Raw genomic sequence first — 19,242 nt, forward strand, 5'->3', positions numbered from 1 at the left:
AAATCTCACAAAAGCATTGCTTAGTCTGCACAACACTCCCCGAAAACATGTGTTTATTTAAAAGGAAAAAAGAAATAGATCAGGTAAATAACAGGCCTTCAGATTCAAACCACCCAACCCTGCGGCCCTGGGGAATGTCCTGAGCACCAAGCCTGAGGCCAGGCCCTGCCTGATGTCCCAAAGAGCCCTCAGTGTGAGGGTTTTAGCTGATCAAGCTTGTTACGTTATGCCTAGTCGGGTTTCTAAAATACTTTTGTTCCTCTTATCCAAGGTTGGAGTCAGTGTTTGACTCTCTCTACAGTGGGGGACATGTACCACAGGAGAGGGTGAAAAAAAAAGCCCGTGAGGGGGATGCTCCTGGTACCTGCAGGGTGAGTCCCTGCTCTGACTTCCTTTGCCTTTTTTTCTTTCTTTCTTTGCCCCTAACCTGGAAATCCTCAAGCTCTAGGAGAGGCGGAAGGGCCTGCTGATCAGGCTCAGGGAAACCAGTTTCCTCCTGGAGCAACCTCCTCTGGCAAGGGCTGGGACCCAAGAACAGCCCACGTCCCCCCCCAGGGAACACTGGCTGAGCCTGTCTCCAAACGACAGGACCACACATCCCCCTACCTCGTGATGCGCCGAGCTTCGAGGTGGCTGGGAGAGTCTCTCCTGCGCTTCCTCAGGGGTGAGTAGGACCGTCGCCGCCGCCGGTCACGCTCCCTGTGCGACTCCTTCTCGCTGGAGCCGTACTTGTGCCCTCGCTCACGGTCTCTGGGGAAGGCACAGATTGGAAAACGTCACTGCCGGGTTTTTGGACATGGAGGCAATGACCCAGGAGGGCACAGATGAGAGGAGGACACTCAGCTCTGAAAGGGACCACTCTGAGCAAAGCGCCCTGGTGGCATCAGCCCTGCGCACACTCCCTTAAGCTGGACAAAGAGACACTCATCTGGCTGGACAGATGGACACCCACTAATTGTGTCTGGGGGTTTCAGCAGTGTCTCCTGGTGGCCCCATGCTGCCGAGATGGCTTCCACGTACCCGTGTTTGTGGAGGCACTATGTGTTTAGCTCTACTACAATTACTCTTGCTGGCCATTGTTGCAGAAGTAGGCAAGAACCAGGCTGCCAGCAGGCTCCCTGTGAGCAGGGGCCCCGGTATACCGGCAGGGCTGTGCAGCTCCGCGCGGCTCCCAGAAGGAGTGCCGGGGTTGCTATGGTTCTCTCCTTTGTTAAATTCCTGTATGTGTCAGCACAGGCCCTTTCGTGGAGTGTGGCTGACTTCATACACCCTGCTCAATGCCATCTGCAAAGTGGCACAGTACAGGTCAAGGGCCTGATCCTTGCATGCAAGAAATATTCTCCTACAGCAGTGCAGGGATTGTCACAGCTGCCAAGAACCAGACCTAGGGAATGTAACATTTTAAGGGTGCAAAACATTCACAGCAGCAGAGATGTTATCAGAAAAACCTGCCCAAAGGCATCTCTAGGGCTGAGCTGTGAGATGTGTGTTTTCTGTGGGGTGTGGAGGGAGTAGTTGCCTGGACTGTGTTTCCCCCACTGTGAGGCTGTGAGTGCCAGCACGAGGGTACCTGCCATCTGCTCATGCAGCAAGGGCACTTCCCAGGGCCTGACAACTCTTTTGCAGAGACGCGACTCTGAGAAGCAGAGTGTCTTTCCCTTCTGCAATCAGATCTCTCCCTGACAAGGGCTGCAGCCCTGCTGCAGGGGCTGCCGCAGGCTCCTCAGGCGATGGAAGCTGCGGGCAGACCCAACTGGAGCCTAATGCTCTGCCCACCATTCACACCAGCATGACAGCGAGGGACACTCCTTCGCTGCTCCTGTGAGCCATCTTTCACTCGCATGAGGCCCTGGCAAACACCACGAGCAGCCCTCTGTGCACTCTTGGCTGCATAGCGTGTCCCTTGCAACGGCGGAACAGCCGCTTCACATGCCACAGGCTCTGAGGATGAGATATAATGATGCTTCAAAGCCAGCGATAAAACAGGTCTCCTTCCCACCAACCTACCCCAAAAGCGCTTTGTGTGAAATTCTCCTGAATCAGTACAGGGCAGTCCTTGGCTATAGTAAATACGCTTTTCGCTCTGCAACCAGCACCAGCTCTGGGGCAATAAATGGTGAGATATTTCCAGTGGACTGAGGGCCAACGTAACATATTGCCATATGCCTTAGTGCATGTCCCCCTGCTCCCTCTCACCCCTTGCTGGGGACCACAGCACCCAGCGAGGAAGCTGAGGGAGCAGTTTGGGGCTGGCAGGACCCAGCAAGTGTGTCAGAGTCCAAACAAGTGATGGAGGCAGCGGGAAAGCGTGAGGCAGCAGATGAAGAGAGAGCTGTACCTGCTTGGGCTGTAGCGGGAGTAACTGGGGCTCCGACGAGGCCTTGAACTCCTGCTCCCAGGGCTTTTTTTGCAGGATTTGGAGGAATAGCTGGGGGAACGTGAAGACGACCTGGGGATAGGCAAGAACTATAAGAGTTAAAGATACTGGAGAGTGAGGCTGTATGAGACTCTTCAGAATCTGGGATCATGGGGAAAAGAGATGCCCCATATTTCACGCTCTGGGATCAGCTCTGTGGGAGAAACTCACTCCGAGCCATGTGGATCCCTAGGCACCCCCCAAACTCTTACACCTCCTCCTGCAAGGAGCCTGCCAGAAGACCACAGAGATAGCTGTTTTAGCTGGCCTTACCTCTTTCCTGAAGAGCAGGACCTGCTTCGGGAGTACCTGGCAGAGGCTTTGTGGTGTGAGGAGCAGGAGCGGCTGGAGCCAGGGGAGGATCTGCCCGTGCTGGTGTAGGACTTGCTGCGGGAGCACGGCCTCAGCGGGGAGCTGTGGGCTGGGGACGGGATGAAGTTTCGCTGCTTCTCTTCCGAACAGCTGAGACACAAGGACAGGCACCCTCTGTGAACACATATTTGAACAGTCACTGAAGCTGTGGCTGAACTGGGACTGGTCTCTGGTTGAGGGGAGCACCACACTTCAGCCAACAAGTGCTCCCATCTTCCCATTCCCCAACTGGGGATAAAGACCTCCCAGCTCCCCAGGCTGCTCTGTGTGTGGGTCAGAGCCCAGGAGCTCACCCCCCAGGCTGTGCCACGGGTCTCAGGTGGCACAAGGGACAGCTCTCTGCCCTGTGGGCAACAAACCAGCGATGTCTGGTCAGCAGAGCCTGGGCCAGGGCAGCGAGCGGAGCGGGTCCTGTGGAGGGAGTGAGGTGAGAAGTGCTTGAGCAAGGGCCTGTGCTCCAGCCTGGCTGTGGAACAGCACAAATGGGCAAGTCCCGTTGCATCTGGACAGGGCTGTGCAAACTCCTCCACCTCCAGAAGTGCCTGGGGCTAGAGCCCAGCAGCCAGGGCCAGCTGCAAGCCCAGCTCCACCCATGTGAAGGCAGAGGTATCCCACTGCAGTCACAGTGGGAAAAGTATATACAGCCCTAAAATTTTACCCTCTGACTGAAAATTGAGGGCTTGTTCTTCCTCACACCAATTCCCCTGGCTCCCTCTCGTCTCTCTTTCAGTACTTCCACCCCCAGACCACATCCTGGCTCTAACTTTCAGTATTTACAACCTGCGGGCAGGAGCTGGACGAGCTCCCTACCACCACTGCCTGAGCACAGCTTCGGGTACCGGCCACCGCGCTTCAGTGCCTTCATCCCCACCATCACCGGGCAAACCCCCAGAACGGGAGGCGGTGATGGAGACTGGGACCTGCTCCCTCTCCTGATGAAGACCTGTGGCACTGGACCCCACAGCCAGCGAGGAACCTGTCCCCCCAGTGCTCCCCACCTGCAGGAGATGCTCTCTTGTCACCCAGGACCAGTCCTGAATGAGCTGGGAAGGGACAGGCTGGATTTGGTTCCTTGGACAGGTGAAAGAACAGCCTGTAACGGTTTTAGCAAAAATGAACCCCAGGCCCCTTCCCCACAGCAAGCAGAGGGGGAGAATGAGCACAGCAACCCCCTGATACACCTTTCAGGTTTTGCCCAGAAGGGCCAGCAGCTCTTTTCTTTGACATGGTCGTGTCCAGCTGAGCAGGGCTGTGTTCAGGACACGGCTCGACCCAGGGCCAAACCCTGCACCAGCCACATTAACGCCAGAAAAGGCGGCACAGGCAATGCCCAGGGGTGTGACGGTTGGGTTTCATCTTCCTCCTCGGGCTACAGCATTGGTCATTGCTGAGTTCTGGACTCCAGACTGGCAAGACAGTGGGTCTGATTTATATCTAACTGCCTCCAGACCACAAAAACCTCCCTGCCAGCTCACCACTGCAACCAGCGAGCGGGCAGGAGACACAGAGCAACAACGTACCAGGTGTTTGGCTGCCAGCAGCAGCTACTGGCAATCACTGACCTTCCGTCTTGTCCCTGGGCATCTGGAGACAGATTTTCCAAAGCTGTTCCCTTGCTCTGGGAAAAGCAACTGGTGAAGGAATTTCCTGAATCAGAGCTGTTATCGCTGTTGGCCAGTTTGGACTTCCCGGACGAGAAGGCATGGCCAAAGCCATCATGGACTAGACTTCTTTTCTCCTGGCCATCCTTTGCCCTGGACGAGCTCGTTTGAGTGGAAGGAGGGGAGGAAGTATCGTTTCCTGAGTCATATTCATGATACTCTCCATTCTGGCTGGCTAGGTTGCCAGGCGGGCTGTCTGTTTTGGTAAAGAGGTCAGCAGAAGACCCTGACTGAGAGATCTGAAAGCAAAAAAGCCATTTGGCATTGTTTGAACATTTTTTTTTTTGGAGGGGGGGGGGTCTGTTTTTGGTTTTATTTTGCCTTTTTTTTTTAATAAACCCAGAAATTTTACCATCATGATGCACTGAAACAAAAGGAAAGGAAAGAATCAAAGTAAGGAAAAAAAGAGAAAGAAAAAAGAGGAGAAAAAACCAAAAGCACATATCCCTGAAAGAAATCCACAGTACGAAGAAACTTCTTTTCCCCCTGCTATGATAACGGGAAGATTTAGAGATCATGCAAAGAGTATCAGCATGCGATTCATGTTAAATAAAAGAGTTCAACAACATAAACGGGCAACCAAAGAATCAAAATATCTAACTAAATTAAAAAGGTATAACAGAGGACAAAGCTTTATTTAACCTTAAAGAGGGGGAGAAAAAAAAAAAAATCGGTATATAGATATAAAACCCCTACATAATCTTTGGAAAGGAAATAAAAATGAAACAAAATCTTAAATGACCAAATTTTTTAAGCTTCCTTAATAAGAAGGCTAAAATAATGTCACTAAAATAAGCAAAGAAAAATAAAATCAATGGCTTCTGTACAAAGTAAAAACTGGCAAATAAGCTTATCACTGAAAAAAAAAAAAGAAAAAAAGGAGGGGGAGGGGGAAAAAGAAAAAAAAACCTTTGGAAATAAAAGGTATACACATACTTCTTTGTGTGCTTTTTTCCCCCTGAAGAAGATATAGCTAATGCGCTCGAGTGACCTCTAATAAATTCCCTGGTGTCTTGCGGATAGCATCCACTTACCCATCAAGAACTCCTCCTTTAGTAGGTAAGGTGTAAGAAAAAAGGAAGAGCGGGCAACATAAGTCCATCATTAGAGTCTCAAATTACATGAAAAAAACATAAACCCTCTCTTCACACTGCCAACTGTTCGCTTGCCTCCTCTATGCAAATGTCACGACTGCTTTGTGTCTGCTTGCTTGTCTCGCTTATTATTCATTTTTGTTTCCTTCTGCTCTAAATTAGGCCGTCTAGCCTGTTCCTGGAGGCTGGTCGCTTGTGCTGAAAAGTCGCAGCTTGCACTAAATCCCCTTGGGTTTCACAGAAGTGACAAAGGGAACTCAAGTGAGGGAAGAAGTGAAAAAATAAAGTAGAGGAGGAAAAATATCCCCCCCTGTGCTGCATTGGAAACCGATGGGGAAGGGGACAGCAGCCCTGCTCCTGCCAGCGCCAGTGTGGGGGTTCAGGCAGACCCTGGCTGGGTTTCAGGGGGTTGCTGAACCCAACGAGGTCAGCAAGGACCCCAAACCCACATGAGCTGCCCTGGGCAGGTCTGTTGTCTGGGACCCTGCGCACCACCGAGGAGATTTACATCATCTGAGTATTTTATAGGTCAGTTTTAACTCCACTGGCATCTACTCGAGCCACTCCAGGAATGTACTGGCACTGTCCTTGCAATTTGGGGGGAATTAGGGCCAAACGCAGAGCCGGCAGGTCTGCACTCTTGTGTGGCCTCCTCTTGCATTCAGATGCTCTGCTCTCCTCATTCCCACCTGTAAGGTTTGGTCCAGGGTCCTTGGAGTGTGGACACATAGGTTTGGTTCCCCCCACTCAGGACAGCCCTCTGACACGATCCCTGCCAGCCACGGTCCCTCAAACACCTGCATACGTCCTCACACCGTGCTCTGAGGCACGCATGCTCCACACTGGGGACCTGGGCCATACCCTCACAAACCTGGGGTATTTTGGGCTGAGAAAACTATACCGCAATGTTGGTAATATCTCGGGGGGCAGAGGATCGGTTGTCACACAGCAGGGACAGTCCTTTTGGAGAGCTCAGCCCCAGAGCGGCTGGCACAAGGACAGGGCTTTTCCTTATCCACAGAGGGGCTACAGACCCAGCCCGTGGCACATTTGACATGAAACTTCTTCATCCCATCAGATAGGTGCCTTCACAACCACCCACCTGCCAGCAGCACCTGATCTGTGTCCCCAGGGCAGCTGCTCTCAACCTCGTTCAGGAGGTGCTAACGGGGACGGCCAGTCTAGTTCAGGAGGTGCTAACTGGGACAGGGACAGTGACTGGGACGGGTGTGCTGAACCAGCAGCAACTGAAACCAGAGCAGAGCTGCCCACGCACACAGCAGCTCTCAGCACACAGTCCTGCCCACAACGTCCTCACACTCGGAAGACTCCTGGCGCTGGAGATATCCAAGTCTTTCCTATGCTACCAGAGGCATTCACTGTTTCTGGGACCAGGGACAGAGGGACAGGAATTAGCTCATCTCAGCCAGTCCATACTGTAGCTGGGGACCCTCCCATTCCCACCCCATACTAACTTAAAAGCCATGCGTAATCCTAACTGGGAGGCACTGGGAGCCCCAGCAGCAGACATGGAAAACGAAGTGATACTTCTTCACCAGCCAGCTTGCACCTTCAATGCAGAAGCCCTGGACAGAGCAGAAACATCTTCCAAATGTTTCCAACTAGGAATGACTGGAGACACACATTGCAAGTCCTCATTTCAGCATCTGGTACTGCTCCTTGCTGCTTCTCAGCTCTAGTACTTCTCTACCAGTCCTTGTTTACTCCAGTAGAAGTTGGAATGTCAAAGGAGCATATGAGAGCCAGGTGCCCAGCTCTCCTCTGTTCACCACCAATTCTTTCTGAAATCCTAACGCCACATCCAGAGCCCTGAGGGAACCGATCTCCTTGCTATGAACCACTGCGCTCTGCTCAACCACGTCCCCAAAAATAGAGGGTTGCTCTTTCAGATATTTTTTTCAAACGATGGATTATGGTTTGCGTTAGATTTGAACCCTAACCAGCTTTTGACCTTTCATTTACAGGCATGAAAACACCACATGAGGGACTCCCTGGCTACAGAGGTGGGAAAGGCCTGGAGTGGGCACAGGGGTGCTCTGAGGGACACTGACCCCAGCATCACGCATGCAAACACCTTGTTTCTGTTCCCTTCCAGTCTAAACCAAAGGTCTTTATTTTTGCCAACAAATACAGCAGTTTCTTGGCATTTTGAAAACAGCTTTCAAGACTGCCGCTGGGACCTGGGACACATGCTCTTGCTTTGCCTTTGCTGACATCTGCCTTCAAAGTAGCAACTGTTGTCAGCACATCACAAAATCTGTCAAATGATGGGGGCATAGACAAGCTCCTCTGTAGTAGCAGCACTCTGGGAAGAGGTGAGACATGGACATCAGTGAAATACAGAGCCCACAGCCTTTGACAGGCTAGAGGGTTTGGTCTGGGCAGTGAGAACAGTTCCGCAGCCCCACCACCTCCAGGCACCAGGCTGCAGCCAGTGGCTTCCTACAGGCTCCAGGGCAGATTCTGTCCTGTGGCAAGAGCCAGGACAAGTCTCAAGACGTTGAACTCGCCTGTCTGCTCGGAGACAAACTCCCCACCTGACAGCCTCGACTTTGCTTCTGGTCCCATCTGAAAGGCACAGCAGCCACCGGAGATGGAAATTGAGCACCACATCTGAAAACACTATGCAGAGCTCAGTTGAATTCTAATGGCTTTTTATATTTCTAGGGTACCTTAAAAAGAGTCTGCTCTTTCATGAATCTAATTGTGCCTATGCGAACATTTGGATTTTTTTCCCCATCTCTAATAATTAAATAATCTCAGTGAACTTTGCTTCCTCCAGCTTTCAGCGGGGGACCTACTGCTGCCCTCAAGGGAACCCAAGACATATTTATCTGATGTTTTTTTTGTTTCAAATCATTATTTAATCAAGATGAAGGAAGAGTAGAAATGAGGCCCTCCCTCATACTCCAGACTGTAATTTTGAGTGCAATCCTAGACCAAGAGGCAGTGCAGTCTAATAGGTTACAAAAATACAATCACTGCTTGTCTCCCAATTAAACCAAACAAGTCCATTTACTGTGCTGCAAACAGCCCTGAGGCAACAGACAACTATACATTTTCTCAGCCATAGGGGGACTGAGAGCCATCAATGAGCAGCACAGCACAGCCTCACTTATAGTCGAAGGATTTATTTTTGGGGTCTCTTTATTCCTCTTGTTTTGCAACTCACTTCAAAGTGAAGTTAATTTCTTTTTTTCAGAGGTGCATAATGTCTCCCTTTCTCTCTTTTTCTCTGCATTGTGATAATGAAAGGAATAAAAAAACTCTTTTGTCAATGACCCCAGCAAGCCTTGCTCTCAGCAAGGGCCCAGCAGACATCTGCCGAGGAGCAGCACCTGCTGCTCGGGGAGCCGGTACCTCCATCTCCCAGCGCCGGGGTTGAGGGGAGACCTTCACCCAGGGAAATGGGCTCATCTCTGCTGATGATTTGCCCCAGCTGAAAAGCCAACCTCTTCAAATTAAGGGAGTACAAAAACCAGCAGTGCTGTAGGATGCAAGGAATACTGAGTGGAAAATACCTTTTTTTTTTTTTTTCTCAAGCTGGAGAGTTCAGGGTGAGGCTTTCTCTACCATGAAGGCAAAGCTAAGTCCAGGAGTGTGGAGGCAACGACACAACTGTCCCTGGAAGGTCAGAGCTCAGGTTATTTGGGGCTGGACGGCAACACTGCTGAGCAGCCTGGCTCACAGATCCATCGCTGGGGGTAAATTCCTGAGAACGCCAGGCAAAGGTTTGTTCCTTTGCAAAGATCTTTTCAGCCTGTGGCGTGCAGCTAGGGTCGTGTGACAGAGGCCAGGGTGTCCCCATCTCTGCTTGGGCCAAATTGGCATTACACCAGAGCAAGAGTTTGCTTTCCACCACCTCCTTTGGTACCTGGTGAGCAGCACAGCCCTTCAATGGCTGCAGGCATCCCTCCATACCCCAGGTATCCCTCCATACCCCCGGTGCTGGCCTCCTTGCGGTCCCAGCACTGAGCTGCGAATTTACCGGGCGATAACCGAAGGTAACCTCAGTCCCCTCGCTGGGAAAATGAAAAGCAAAAAAGATAAAAACTTCCACATTTATGGAAGGCTTTGCCTTTCGCCTCAAGGACCCTGTTTGTGTCAGAAACATGCTGCCTAAGAGTTAAAAGAATAGTTTTTCCTACGTAAACCAAAACCCAGGCTAGAAAATAGGAACAACAAGCCAATATGCAGGTCTGCTGTAAGGTTTGCTGAGCCCTCCTGCACACGCTGTCCCAGCCCCTGCACAGTATTTCTCCCCTTCTACCTTTCTGCAGACACATGAGCACAAAGACAAACGGCATCATTTGCAGCAGCCGTACCCCACTGAGCCTCACTGAAAATCTGGCTCAAGCCTGTGTTAATTTGTGACGTTGTAAATGGGTTTCAGTGGAAGTAAAAGAGCTGGCAAGGAAAGCATATGCAGCGTGCAGTAATCTTCATCAGGTACAACAAGGCAATTAGATTCACACCCTGCAGGTATTTATATTGCACTGCTCAACTGAAAGCACAGTGGCACGTAATACAGCTGTGTTGGTGTGGAATAAAGCGTCTGCAGCAGGCTAGGGGTGTTTGGTTCAAAAATAGATGCTCCACATTACCCACAGTTTCTCTGCATGCTGAGGCACAAACCCACAATCCTGTTCCCAATAGGTGGTTATTGCAGCTGCATGGGATTAACAGGAGCCAGAGAAGCTTGGAAATTCACTGCCAGAAAGAAAAGTAGCGGGGAACTCTGGGGTGTTTCTGCATGTGTGCATGCATGTGCATGTGCATCAACTTATGCACAAAGTCAAGAGGGCAAGAAGCAGCAAGGTAGATGCGTGGGCAGGGCGCTGTTTTGTATGCTTTGTCCCTCACAAATTACAGGTAGACCTAGTTAGAAATTGTGGCTGTTCCAGTAGAAATGAAGGAAAACAAATAGTGGGGAGGGCAGAAGTTATCACAAAATGCTTCAATTTTTTTCAGAAGAAAAAGAATATAGAATAAAAATTGGCTTAAAAAGAAAAATCTTTGATTTGGAAGTGCTGTAGCATGAGCTAATGGGAGTTCAGGTATTGTCTCTCTGGATCTGCAGGCTGGGATCCTCCCTGGACAATCCCTTTCCTTTGGAGATACAACAACGCAGCTCCGCAGGTAAGGGTGGTTTGGCTTGGAAGCCCCAGCAAAGGGAAGGGAGGGAAGTGTGACACACCGACCCCCATAGAGGACTGAAACATCGCATTTTTGAATCCTAATTTTGGAATTTTCCACAAAATCCTTGCTTTTCCAGTAATTTATTTTTTGATGTGTGATCAACGTTTTCTGCAAGAGCACGTTTTCATTTCCTAACACATCCAGGCTGCTCTCAAAGTAGATTCTGACAGAACTAAGCTTATTTATAGAGCAACCAGCTAACTCGCAAAAAGGAGAAACATCACAGAGTTGTGTATAGTCATCAGTAAATGAGACTAAGCATTCCCATTCCATTTTTCCCTTGCCAGTTTTTGAGCATATGATATTTAATGACCTTATTCAGAAAAATTTCAGGGGTAGCACTTAACCAGGGGCTTCAATTTAAACAAATGCTTAAATGTGCTCTTGAATGATGTCCCAAGAGAGTGTACTTCTTTTTGGGAACAGAAGGCCACTAGTGGGTTGCATAGTAAAAGTACTGATGCCTTTTAGTTATTAAAATATTTGCCTGTGTTATTAACCTTTACTAGAAAGAATGCAGCAGGGGCCTGATGACTTCTACTTTACATCCATCCCCTGCATCTGTAACTATAAAGCTCCGCTTTTCCCTGCCCTGCAGCTTGTGTGCTCATTTACCCTGAGTGAAGCAAGTGGAAAGGGGAGTGCAGCATGCTTGAGTTTAGCTCATTTTAAAGCTTTTACAATTTTAAATTAGAGTTTACTCTTGCTCAGGGAACAGAACAGCTGGTAGTCGGCCTCACAGGACTCAGGGAGCCTGGCTTCAGAGAGAGGAAACCTAGTACCAATTAAAAACCAGGCTTAGACTTGAAAACATTTATGTAAAATACACAGCTTGAACAACAACAACAAAAAACCCAACAAAAACCAGCCACCCTGGTGACACGATGCAGTCTTTGGCTGGTTGGTTTTTGGGAGGAGTTCTTAACTCATTCCTACCTTCCCAGGCTGGCAGAGGGCAACACCTCAGGCTCACAACAATAAAAGCTTCATACCTTGTATTCTTCCTTTGCACATGTGCACACACACACAGCTAAGCGTGGTGTGCAGGTTCTGCTATTCACTCTACCTTATATGGTTTTATAAGCAGTGACTCATATGCGCATTACACACTCAGTAGATGTACATAACGAGAGCAAATATGCATATCTATAATGCTGAGAGACAGCTTGTGCCTGTCTGTACCCACGTATAATCTCTGTGTATTTTGATCGGAACGCTGTCTGTAAAGGCGAGCGGATAAAGTCTCTCCTCTTGCTGGCACTATCTATCTCATATCTCATGCAGCTACTTCTTATGGCAGAGCTATTTCCAGTTGATAACTGGGCCTAAAGGAGAAAATCAGTTCCCCATTTTATAGCACTTTGGGGCTTGGAGGACTCTGTAGTCAAGACACCTCTAACGTTACACACCCACACACGGGAGTACCAGATTCTGCACTACCTTGAGTCCTATGTAGCGATTTATCTCTCCAGAATGCCTGTTGGATGCTAACACCACGATCAAAGAGCATCACACCTCTGCTTTGCAGCTACCGAGAACAAAGGGGAAACATGCCATGGAGAAGGAAAACTTCTTATCCATCTGTATCTAATATTTCCCTCCATCTCTTGCTCCCTCAGTTCTAAGGCATGTATTATACCATCTCTTTCCACGTATATGGAAAAACATCCCAAGGCACTGTGCCTGATTTTACCCTCGGCTGCATGTGCAGTTCCCATTAGCATCAATGAGAGCTGCTTGTAAGTTCCGAATTTGGCCCCTGGGCTTGTCAGTCCAGAGCAACAGTGATCCTAGAAGGATCCTGATAGTCAGAAAATATCCGCTGCCAATATCACCAACTCATTAAATTTAAATGTTTCTCTTATATATGTTTGATTCCCTTTCTTCCCCTGAAGGGCTAAACTTTCAGACATGAAGACCAGTGAATTAAGTTCACATCCAGCTGAGCAAAGACTGCATAACAAACACTTCCCTATAAAATATCATTGCTGGAGGCCACTTTTTTTTTTAGTTAAATGTCCTCAATTCATTATTCATAGGCTAGAGCCTTTGCAATTTTTTTCCCCTCTCCAGCCCCACCCTTGGTGTGAAAGTGCTGAAGGAAGGAATGACTTTAAATACATTGAAGAACAGCGCCATTAATAAATAATACAGTTTCAACCAACTTTGTCTAACATCGCTATAATTGAGTTATAAAAATTTCATATCTGATTTCTTGCCCAGGTTCCTGTGGCTAGTTCAAGCAAAGCAGCACAGTGTGTAATACTTACGACTTCCTTGGGTGACAGGAAGCTGTAGAACGGGAGGGTTTGGCTGGTTTTTTGGCTGGCCTGAACCTCTGCAGAGGCGCTTGGCTTTGCTGTGATCTTTGAACGATGCCGGGAGCGTCTCCGCCGTGTTTTACGCCCTTCCTCCCGAGACCTGGCTCTGTGCCTCCAGAAAACACAAACAGTCAAACCGTTATTCCTCGCTATTGCAGCAGTGCCCATTACCAGCTCCATGCAAACCCTTGGCAGCTCTGGGCTGGGCCATTGTGTGGGGGAGCAGCTTTTCCACCTGGCTGCTTTGTGGAGCCATGATGGAAAGAAAAGGGGTGTTTTGCTTTTCTACATTTAAATAAAAAAAATACTTTGCCTGCAGGCTTTGGACCTTAACCTCAAATTTCAGCTCCAGTTCCTGATTTTATGGTGACCACGCTTTCACACAGCCTTGAATGTCCCTATGGTAATACACCTGCAAGAGATGATGCTCTACTCTTGCACAAATACCTCTCCAATTACTGATCATATTCCTCCTCTCACTGATACTCAGCTTTTCATAAGAAAATTCCCAGTACTTAGGAGGAGTGAAGCGAGAGAGTGGGGGTGGTGTGTTCAAGCGCTTTCAGAAAACCTGAAGCATGAACTCATGATGTGTATAAACCATGCGACTTGCTATTGCAGTGATGCCAGCTCTAGCACCAGCATCCATTTAGCTGGCCCCAGGATGCATCTGTCATCCACAGGACAGAGATTTTAATCAGGTCAAAGATAGTGGCTACAGACTGCCATGGGCAAATATATTTCCATTGCTAAGACCATGTTTAAGGGTTTCCTGGGACACGAGCAGGACAGAGCCCTTGGGCTAGGGAAGGGAGACTAGGCTGGAATCAGTTGCCACGGGCTGATCATCAGCCAAGGGGATTAGAAGTGACTGCTGGACTGAAAAGCTGCAGCCACAGCTCCTCGAGGCAAAACCCTCCTATGGCCAAGACCACAAGAAGCTCAACCCCCACCGTGTGACATATCTGCCACCAGAACACGATGTGGCTCTGCACAGAGTTTGCGGGTCACACACACTATCACAATCACATCCTCGAGCAGGACGCCCAGCTCAGGGACAGTGACGTTACCTGCTTCGGCAGCTGGGGGAGTGGGAGTCGGAGCTCTCCGAGCGAGAGTGGCGATGGCGATGAGATTTCCGGGTGCGCGCACGAGAGCTTGAAGAAGCAGAGAGGAAAACCACCATTAGGCTGGCAAACCGGGGGGATGCGAGAGCCAGCAGCTGGAGGCTGAAGTCAATAACATTCAAATCAGAAAGGAGATTTGCATTTTAAAGAGACTGGTGTGTGAAACATTGTGCAGGACACCAAGGCACGTGAAATTCTCCATCCCTTCACAGCCACACTGACATTAAGGCAAGCCATCGTACCGAGATCTATCCTAGCATTTTAACTAAAAGCTGTTAGGTTGGCTCTGTAGCCTGCTGGGGGAAGATCTATGGACTAGCATGCAAGAGGGCAGCAGGCAGCTCCAATTCTTTCTGCTTTCAAGAATTCAGAGAGCCGTGTGCCTGCCCATCACCCTGCAGCCTGCTCTAAGCCAGGAAACAGCCTGGGACCTTCTCATTGCTGAGCCTCCCCGGGGGAGCACCGTCCCTCTGGGCGCCCCATGGCAAAGCTCCAGCCCTCACATTTCTTGCTCCAACCCTCTCCGTAGGGCAGGCTCCTTGTTAAAGAGCAGATGCAGAAGGACAGGGTCCAAATAATACAGCACACTGAGAGACGGCCAGCCTTCCCCACGCTCTCTGCGGTCCAGACAGTCCTATAGGCAGCTCCTATGGCTGCTATATGAAGTACAGCTTCGCTAACAGCAGCCTGCCCTACACACAGCTCCTCCTCGAGGGCAAGGACCATTTTACCTGCCTTCTTACAAGTGTCCAGTCACTGCTGCTGCCTTTCCTGACAGGGCCCAAGGACAGTCACCAGCAAACTATGTGCAGGGACGCGGGTTTCGTGCCCTGCCGAGCTTCCCTTTGCTCCCTCCAGGCTGCTCCTGAGGGATGACCTGGCCCCATTACTGAAGGGCAGTTGCTGCTGGCGCCAACAGCTGAAGTCCTGCATGCAGAGAGCAGGGTGACGTGGGTGACAGGCTACCTGTCACCTTCTGTGCCCAGTCCCTCTCATCGTTGCCCACCGCAGCAGTTTATTTTAGGTCTGGCAGCGTAACCATCTGCTCAGGCTGGCATCGCAGTGCCAGCAGGCAGAGCTGGAGATGAGTTGGCTGGTGGGAACCGTCTGGTTTCGTGGCCGCGTTATACCAGTCACTGACAGCATTAACACAGCCTGCCTGGACAGCATTTAGCAATTTGCCGCTATAAAAACTCAGCAAATCAATTGCTTGAGAACAGCACCTCCTTTAAGATGAAAGGGTGACCTCCCAGACCATTGCTTGAACGCCACCTGGCTGTTTTCTCTGCTGCTTCTCACACCCTATGATTATATTTTTACAAACTTCATATGTTGCGATCCTCCTTCCTTATTTTCATACAGCTGAATTCAGCAGCACCGAGCATCTCCCCCTCACGGGGTGTATTTGTTTGAAAATCCCTGTTTGCTCTTCACCCTCTGCATCAGTCCTTCCAGCTTAAGAGTTCTCCCTTTCTGCAGGAGGAAAAACTGGTCCTGTGTGATTTAGATAACCAGTTGCTCTACACAAAGATAAGCCAAAGCAGTGTGATCATACAAAAATCCTGATCTGAGTTGGCTCATGGGATCTGTCTGATCCACACCCTGGAGCAATAAGGTTTGCAGAAACCAGGAATGGCTCAGCTCTGATTTGTGAGCTGAAAGACAAGGGCTGGTTTACCCCTAAAGAGCAAACCTGGCAGCTCTCCTTCCTCCCCCCGGTCAGTGCAAGCAAGGATCTGATCTTTGTTTTTACCACAGTTAAGCTATTGCATACTGGCCACTGCTGCACTGGGTTTGGGAGATTCCTGCTTCTACCGGTAACCTAGGAAGCCTCAGTTTTACCACTGAGATTTCTGCGTGCATAGCAGAAAACAAAACCAAAAAAAAGTGTCTGTGCTACTGAACATGTAGAAATCATAGGGAAAAGGAGATGGGCTTTCTGCACGCTATAGAGATGGCCTGTGCATGCAGCACTTGCTCTGCACCTCACGGATTCCCAGTCTCCTCAGTCCCAGTGTGTATTGGGGTGACACTGGTGGCGTCACGGGTTATTGTCCCCCTGTCTCCTTTCTGCCTAAGAACTAAAAGTTGTGTTGGGATGAATTAAAGGGCAGGTCCTACTAATACTGACCAAACCAGCAGATTTCCACCTGCTAGCTCAGGTTCTGTCTCTAGTAGCGTAGCCCAAGTCCCAGCAAAGCCGATCAGGGGTTTGGTGCCCAGGGTTCAGCCCCACAATTGTTTCCTTGCTCTGAAAAAGCAGGTGAGAAGCCACAAGTTGCAATTCCCAGGGGAAAACAGAGAAGGCTTAGAGGCCTTCCTTCCAGCCCCAAGGAACCACATTTTATACCGTACCACTTGACTGTCTGCCCCACAGGGCAAGGACTGTGCTCTGCCACCACTCCAGGGCAGATGCGAGCCTCAACCTCTGTTTTTTTCAACCTACATCACTTCCACACAATCCCTTCTCTTCCCGAGTCCCCATTGCCTTCTGCTCCCATTCAGATAGTTGGTTGTATTATATATCACGAGTAGCCCCTACTGGAACCTCCAAGCGCAGCAAACAAGGAGGAGCTCAAGCCCTTCTTGGCAAGTGCTCCAGCCTGCCCTCTGGGCTGTGGGCACCGCGCTCTGCAGATTTGAGTTCATCCTCTCATGCTGCCCTCAGCTGGAGAGGAAAAGCTGGAGCCTCTGCTCACAACTGAATGGGCAAGACACTGTACATCCCTGTGAGATACAAAGAAAGTGCTGAATGAGATAGCACAAAAGAGCGGGTGAGGAAAGATCTCCAGCCTCTGCAAACCCTTTTCCATTCCAACAAAACCAGAATTGCTGGTTTTAGCTGTGAAATAATCCTGCAAATTGCTTAGGGCTGTGCAGCAGGCGTTAGCTCCAGGGGACCCACTACATCAAGCACTTCCCAGCCCCACAGCTCTCTGCAGGCAGGGGAGGGAACACCATGAATCGCTACTTACTGTTTTTTGTGTTTTCTTTCTTCCTTTCTCTTACTTTTGGGGCTTGAGGAACTAAATAAGAAATGGCTAATTAATTCCGAGATTTCTGTTCTGATAAAAAGCTGCACAATCACACGTCAATGTCACAACCGGATTGCCCGAGAGCGTGCAATAAAAATGAAAGGGATTAACAATTCTGCTGCAGCACAGGGGGTCTGAGTGCCTGCTGACAAATCTGCCTCGTGGGTTTGGCCAAAAAGGACCATCAAAGGGATCAGCCATCCTGGTGACTTTGTATTTTCCCATAGAGAAGATTAATACTTCTTGATACTGTACATACTGGAATCAAGAGAGTTCTTCCAGTACACACCTGTGAATGTTTCAAAGATGGGCACTGCTGGGGGATACCAGACTGTGTGCAAATGAAACCATAAAGAGAGATGAAGACTCAAGATGCGGGATGGATGCAACACGGATGAGGTTGCCAGGGGCCACGTTATATGACGAGGTCTTTTTCAGTTATGTGCTTGATTGCACAGGTTGGGCTGGAGACCTGATTCCTGGCGGGTCTGAGGAACACATAAGCCTGAAAAGGGAGAGGGTAGCCCCAGACCCACAAGGAATCGGGGGAGTCAAGGGGATTCCACAAGGAGACACAGAAGAAAAGTGTCTACTGCCCCCACCCAGTGAACATCAACCTTGTGAGATCCTGAAGACACCATTAAAGTCACATTTCTAAGGGACCACACACACCTGCTCAACTCTTACCTGTGTCTTCTCTTCTTTGAAGATAACCTGCAAGACACAAATATGTACATTGAATACAGGGTCTCACAAAATTTGAATCAGAGACAATGTGCTTGCAGGGGCATAAATGGGCACTAAAGGTTCAAAGCCAAGGAGCATCTGACCCAGGACTTCTGTCAGGAGACAGCATCCATAAAAGAGCAAAAGAATCCCTTCTCGGGAAGGAAGTATTTTAAAGGAGTTTCTATAACCTTATCTCTCCTCCTTCCTCCCTCACTTTTATTTAATATTCAAGCTCAACTTTTACCCATTTTTGGTAGCTTCTCTCTTTGGTTCAATATATTATAAATACATGAGCTTTCCAAGGGAGACAGCATCCACTGTTCTCTTCAAATACTGGTTTAACGGTTGAGAGAAAACAGCAAAATCTTTGTAATTTTAAAATTTGATTGTGCTCTTGAAATTAAGAATAGGCTTCAGAATGAGAACACGGAGGCAGCCACCTGGGGCTGGGAGGGAAGACTGAGATGTGGATGGGGTGTGCTGGGCTGAACCTTTTCCTGGTCCAAACGCTGACACACGTTGTGCAGGCTGGGGGACAAGGGACAGGGACCAGCGCCAGCCCCGAGCGCTGACCCGTCGGTGTCCCGGGGGTGGGCGCCACGTGAAACAGGACAGCGGTTCTGCACATGTCACACTAATTTGGCTCATCTGTCTCTCGTCCCCCACACCCCAACAGCTCGTGTTTGTTTCTCTGCCCTGCGTGTGCACCCCAATTCGTGCCCTCCTCACCCAAAGGGACCCCAGCTCTGCTGTTCGGCTTCCCCTCCCCGTGGGGCTCTGCGCCCTGGGCGGCCATTGCGGAGGGTCAGGGGTTTGACGCCCCTCTCTGCCCTCCCGCTGCAGAGCTCAACCAGCTGTGACATCAGTCACGTCCCCCACCCCTTGTCCGAACACCCAACAACCACTGCCGGCAGGGAACTACATTTTCACACACAAAAAAAATACCTGTTTCTTTTTCGCTTCTTGGAGCTTTTCTTCTTCTTCTTCTTCACAGGCGAGGGGCTGTAGGAGGGAGACCTGAGGAGGGACAGGGGTGTTAGGGACCACAGGGTTCCCCGTAGCCCTCCCTGGCTACCCCTACCCTCACCCCGCCGCCAGCGGCATCCCCCCGGGTGACGAGGGGCCGGGGGGCGCCCGGACCCCCAGGACGGGCTGCAGGGTCACCCCGGCCTGCACACCCTGAGGGAAGGGTGAGAAAATGGCGGCGCCTTCCTCTCCCTGTGGCCAGGGCTGAGACCCTCAGCCCCAAACGCGGACTCGTGGGGTG

At 50.0% G+C, this 19,242-nt stretch overlaps 1 protein-coding gene across 1 annotated transcript in view; it reads right to left on the minus strand.

Moving 5' to 3' along the window:
• SRRM4 (serine/arginine repetitive matrix 4) overlaps nt 1-19,242 on the minus strand; it is a 39,038-nt gene that overhangs the window by 320 nt on the left and 19,476 nt on the right. The window contains exons 4-12 of the mRNA XM_065646673.1: nt 18,921-18,992; nt 17,934-17,960; nt 17,187-17,237; nt 14,155-14,241; nt 13,034-13,196; nt 4,351-4,688; nt 2,690-2,902; nt 2,339-2,449; nt 607-750 (exon numbers count right to left, since the gene is read on the minus strand). Coding sequence (XP_065502745.1) covers nt 607-750; nt 2,339-2,449; nt 2,690-2,902; nt 4,351-4,688; nt 13,034-13,196; nt 14,155-14,241; nt 17,187-17,237; nt 17,934-17,960; nt 18,921-18,992 — 1,206 coding nt within the window. The remainder of the gene's footprint in view (nt 1-606; nt 751-2,338; nt 2,450-2,689; nt 2,903-4,350; nt 4,689-13,033; nt 13,197-14,154; nt 14,242-17,186; nt 17,238-17,933; nt 17,961-18,920; nt 18,993-19,242) is intronic.

Source organism: Caloenas nicobarica, chromosome 16, assembly GCF_036013445.1.
Source record: "Caloenas nicobarica isolate bCalNic1 chromosome 16, bCalNic1.hap1, whole genome shotgun sequence".
NCBI classification, from domain to species: domain Eukaryota; kingdom Metazoa; phylum Chordata; class Aves; order Columbiformes; family Columbidae; genus Caloenas; species Caloenas nicobarica.